Here is a 5,335-nt window from a genome sequence, read left to right on the forward strand (position 1 = left end):
GAAGGGGCCGCGCCGGGGGCGGGGCTCAGGGGTCCTGGGCAGGGGGAGGGGCCTAGGGGCGGAGCCTCGCGGACCCCGGGCGGGTGCGAGAGGGGGGCTAGGCTATGCAGGGAGGGGATGAGGATCCTGTCTCACGGGGGATGCTACCTTGAAGTCCAGGAAGGGCAACTTAGAGGGGCTACAGAGCAAGGAGGGGACCATGGGGAGCGGTGGGTTCCCTCAGCTGGGGCCCTAAGGTCAGATGTGCACAGCAGCAGTCTGGCTAGGGTCACTGGAAGTGTGTGTATATGGGGGAATTGTGCACCCCTCTTTCCCAGCACCTGTGCTGCTCTTCTAGGAGGCCCTAAGCCCAAGAATCCTTCAGAGGCCTGGCACTAATCATCTCTCTAACTGGGGGCCCTACTCAGTCCTCCGCACCTGGAGACAAAGACTGAGGAAAGTACCAGGAGCACCCCTCCCCCAGCCTCCTTGCACACTGTGCACACACAAACGCACTGCACTAGGGGAGAGGCGCGCCAGGAAGCAGAACCCCTTTCAGATTGCTCACACTGGGACAAGCAAGCACGCAGCCAGGTGGGCATGCGGCCCCAAGGACAAGGCTGCCCTACAGGCACACTGGCTGTCAGTGTATACCGTGTGTGGTGCTCGAGCTCACCTACCTGTCCGGACTTCCAGATCCAGGGCCTGCCGCCTATGGCCATGCCCTTCTTTGCACCCTTCTCCATCACCCCCTTCTCTCCCTGCCCCGCCTGACCTCCAGGTCAGGCCCAAGGAACTGCGGGCTAAGGATCCCGCAGCAGTGTGTGTGGAGGGGGTTCCTAAAGCTAGGAAGTAGGGAGGAGGGATGGAAAAAACAGGCCGCCCCAAGAGATCACACTCAGTTCTCATCTATAACGTGGTGGGGTGCCAGCCTGGGAGGCACCCAGGATGCAAACAGAATAAGCCTGAGCCCTACCCTCAGGAGCACCCAGTCTAGTGGGGAGCCAGACTTGTAAACAACTCACCGGGCCAACTGTGGGACAGAGCGTGCCAAGCACTTTACCAGACAGGCCTTGGGAGAGTAACAATCATTTTCCTCTTGACAAATGGCTGGGCTTCAAACATCTTCCTCCCTACACACACACACCCCACCTCCCCACCCCCACCCCCACCCCCATCTCACAGTCCCTCTTCCTGTCCCACAACCCCATCCTTATCCTCTCCCCGTCACATGCCTCTGCCCTTTGCAGTACCTCCTCCTGGACTGTCTTCTGCTCAGGGGCCCCAGCTGCCTCCTTCTTGTCCTAGGTCAGAGGGGAAGGATGATCCTAGGTCAGGGTGCAGGACAAAGACCCACAAGGGAACTGGGGTCTAAAACGGAGGGGATTGGGACAGGGCTAATTGTGAGGATTGGGGAGGTGGATGGGTCAAAGGGGACCGGCTGCTTTAGAACCTGGGGCAGAGGTGACTGGAAGTGAGATCCCACCTGCTGAATGAGGATTGATGTCAGTGGGTCCCTCCCCCCTTTCCTGGAAAACCTGGAAGGGGTCTGGGCTGGGGCCTGCCTTCGCTGATGCCTGTCTGTCTGTCCTCCCCTGTCTTCCCCACCCACACCTTCCATTTCATTGCCGTCTTCGTGTCTGTCTTTGGACTCTCTCCGGGTTCCATCCCATCCATCTGTGTCTTCTTTGCTGGGTTTCCATCTTTGACTGATCCCTCTCTGCCTCCGCGTCTCTCTGCACACTCCTGTGTTGGCATTTCCGCCCCTTCTCCTGTTCTCATGGCTCGCCCCGGGTCACTTCTGTGTTTATCCCTGGCCCTCGGCTCCCATCTCGGTCTCGTTTCCCCTCCACTCTCCCGTGCCTCTGCCTGTCATCTCTGGTGCTGGCCTCTGCCTCTCCATCCCCACATCCATGTCTGTGCTGGGTCCTTCCCACCGTGTCTCACTCCCACTCATCTCGGCCGCCTCTGTGCCCGTCTAAGCAGCAGCGTCCCATCCAGCCCTCTTTCACCAAGTCCCTCTGCCGTGAGTCCCACTGGAAGTGCCTCCTGCTCTCGCTGCTCATGTACGGCTGCCTGGGGGCAGTGGCCTGGTGCCATGTCACCACGGTGACCCGCCTCACCTTCAGCAGCGCCTACCAGGGCAACAGCCTCATGTACCATGACAGCCCCTGCTCCAACGGCTACGTCTACATCCCCCTGGCCTTTCTGCTCATGTTGTACGCTGTCTACCTGGTGGAGTGCTGGCACTGCCAAGCCCGCCATGAGCTACAGCACCGCGTCGACGTGAGCAGTGTGCGGGAGCGCGTGGGACGCATGCAGCAGGCCACGCCCTGCATCTGGTGGAAGGCCATCAGCTACCACTATGTCCGCCGCACTCGGCAAGTCACCCGATACCGCAATGGAGACGCCTACACCACCACCCAGGTGAGGGGTGGAGGGGAGGGCAGGCTATTCGAGGTGGGAGGGTGTACTTGGACCTTACCTCACTCCCCCCACCTCGCCCCTGGAGGGGCAGGGAGGAGCACAAGGCCATAGTGAATTCCCATAGGCACTGCAGCAGGAGAGCAGTAATAGCCCTGATAACACCAGCAGTACTGGCTGGGAGCTGGGTTCTGCTCTACGGATATTTACTTATTTATTTATTGCGAGAGATTTTTGCTATAGGGCACATGTGCTCGCCAGCGAGACAGAAAGTGAACACTCACCCCCCCCCCAGAGGAGATGTCCATGCCACAATCCTTTCACTTCCATTCTCCTCCCAGGATCTTGGGCACACACGCACATACACACACACCCAGTGTGTTTGAAGTTGCCAGGTCCGGACTCCAACTGCAGTCGACTACATGGGAGTCCAGCGACATAACCATTATGCCATCTCCTGGTCCCCTAAGTACTTTATTTAATTCTTATAACAGCCCAGCGAGATAGGTATTATCCCCATTTTACAGATGAGGAAGCCGAGGCTTGTAGAGGTTAGTTTGTCCAAGGTCAAACAGCCAGTATGTGGTGGAGGCTTAAACACCCCAGCAGTCTTCCCTGAGGGCTGTAGTCTAGTGTTTAGTGTTTACGGGGTCTGTTTGGTGGTAATGGTTGGAGATGGCTTCATATGCCCAGGCTCACAGCATACTCTCCCCTGTCAGTGAGGTGGCTGCGACCCACTTCTTTCACAGCTGAGGATACTTAAACTCGGTGACCTGCTCAAAGTCTGCAGCTCTGAAGTGGAAGTGCTAGATTCAAACCCAGGTCCCCTGGATCCCAGGTCCCCGGCTCCCAGAGGAGGCAATGGAAAGCCTTAAGGAGAGTCTCAGGTCAATCAGCACTTCCTGGGTCCCCCGGGAGGGGGGGAGGTGCTCCTAGATGTGGGTGATCTAATAAAGCGATTGGTAGACAGAGGCTTGAGTCTCATGAATAGCAGGAAAGAGGCTGAGTGATAGCTAAGACTGGAACAGGGAAGACTGCAGATAGGGGAGTTTTTCAGGGAACTCCTCCTCTGTGAAGAACTCTGGAGAGCCCATTTGAAAACATGCTTACTGGGACCAGCAGATGGCGTAATGGTTGCGTTGTTGGACTCCCATGTAGTTGACCGCAGGCGGCTTAAGTCCTAGGTCCGGTGGGTTAGCATTCATGCCAGTGGGTGCCCAAAATTCCAAGAGGAGGTTGAAGGAAAAGGGATTGTGGTGTGGCCATCCCCCAGGGGGTGATTTCTTGCTTTCTGTCTGTCTCTGTCTTTCTGGCGAGCGCATGTGTCCTATAGCAAAAACCTCTCCAAACACATGCACACACTTGCTGGGCCAGCAGGTGGCATGGTGGTTAATGTGCTGGATCCCACATGGCCAACTCTGGAATTTGAGTCCCAGACCACTGGCCTGAAAAGCACACAAAGAGAATGGAGAAGAGATTGTGGAGTGGCCATCGCCCCTGTGGGGAAATGTCTCACTCTCTCTCTCTCTCTCTGCCTCTATCTTTCTTTCTTTCTCTGGTGAGCAGGCAGGCCCTATGGCACAAAATTTTAAACAAATAAAACACACACACATTTGTTGGGCCAGCAGGTGGCATAGTGGTTAAGGTACTGGATCCCACAATGGCCAGTTCCTCAGTTCCAGCCCCACACCCCACCGCCTGAAAAAACGTACTGGGTGCTTCTGCATCAGTGCCCAAAATCCTGACAAGAAAATGGAGGAGAAGGGATTGTGGGGTTCATCCTCACTTTCCCTCTCTCTCTCTCTCCTGCAAATGCATCCTGCCTATGGGGAAAAAAAATCCAGGAATATAAATAAATAAAAACACTTATAAAAAAGCAGAAGGGGAGGCTGCTGTGGTGAGAGAGCTATTTAGGACAGTGGAGGCAGTGGACAAAGAATCAGCCAGAGGGGCATCTCATGGCCAGGACCTGACCCCAGGGAAGCAGAGCTTGGTCCGTTTCAGTGCACACAGGGCTGACTTCTAGTCCTGTCCTCATCTCTAACATGCTGCTTTAACTGAGGCTCTCAGTAGCTTTTCTTGTCTAGATGCAAGATTTTACACGGTTCCAGCTGGTTCCCAAACGGGGACAGGCTTAGGGTTTGACCAGGCACCAAGGAAAGCGATGGGACAGGCGAGGGTAAGCAAGCCGAAGCGGGCGCCAGGCCATGGGCTCCCAGCGACTCTGGCCACCTCTCCTGGCGCTGCAGGTCTACCATGAGCGCGTCAACACGCACGTGGCAGAGGCTGAGTTTGACTATGCGCGCTGCGGTGTCCGCGACGTGTCCAAGGCGCTGGTGGGGCTGGAGGGCGCACCGGCCACGCGGCTGCGCTTCACCAAGTGCTTCAGCTTCGCCAGCGTGGAGGCCGAGAACGCGTACCTGTGCCAGCGCGCGCGCTTCTTCGCCGAGAACGAGGGCCTGGACGACTACATGGAGGCGCGTGAGGGCATGCACCTCAAGAATGTGGACTTCCGCGAGTTCATGGTGGCCTTCCCGGACCCGACCAGGCCGCCGTGGTACGCCTGCTCATCGGCCTTCTGGGCCGCGGCGCTGCTCACGCTGTCGTGGCCGCTGCGCGTGCTGGCCGAGTACCGTACGGCCTATGCGCACTACCACGTGGAGAAGCTCTTCGGCCTGGAGGGCCCAGGCTCCGCGGCGAGCAGTGCAGGCGGCGGCCTAAGCCCCAGCGACGAGCTGCTGCCCCCGCTCACCCATCGCCTGCCGCGGGTCAACACGGTGGACAGCACGGAGCTCGAGTGGCACATCCGCTCCAACCAGCAGCTGGTGCCCAGCTACTCGGAGGCGGTGCTCATGGACCTGGCGGGGCTGGGGGCGCGCTGCGGCGGGGCGGCGGGCGGCGGCTACGCGCCCACGTGCCGCTACGGTGGGGT

The 5,335-nt window shown here is 58.1% G+C and overlaps 1 protein-coding gene across 1 annotated transcript in view; it reads left to right on the forward strand.

The window, feature by feature from the left end:
- Positions 1-1,695: 1,695 nt before the first annotated feature.
- TMEM151B (transmembrane protein 151B) overlaps positions 1,696-5,335 on the forward strand; it is a gene marked incomplete at its 5' end in the record, with an annotated part of 4,247 nt that continues 607 nt past the window's right edge. The window contains 2 exons of the mRNA XM_006149112.2: positions 1,696-2,406; positions 4,653-5,333. Of these exons, the coding sequence (XP_006149174.2) occupies positions 1,696-2,406; positions 4,653-5,333 (1,392 nt within the window). The remainder of the gene's footprint in view (positions 2,407-4,652; positions 5,334-5,335) is intronic.

The sequence above is a fragment of the Tupaia chinensis genome, unplaced genomic scaffold (assembly GCF_000334495.1).
Source record: "Tupaia chinensis unplaced genomic scaffold, TupChi_1.0 Scaffold000252_1, whole genome shotgun sequence".
Taxonomy (NCBI): domain Eukaryota; kingdom Metazoa; phylum Chordata; class Mammalia; order Scandentia; family Tupaiidae; genus Tupaia; species Tupaia belangeri.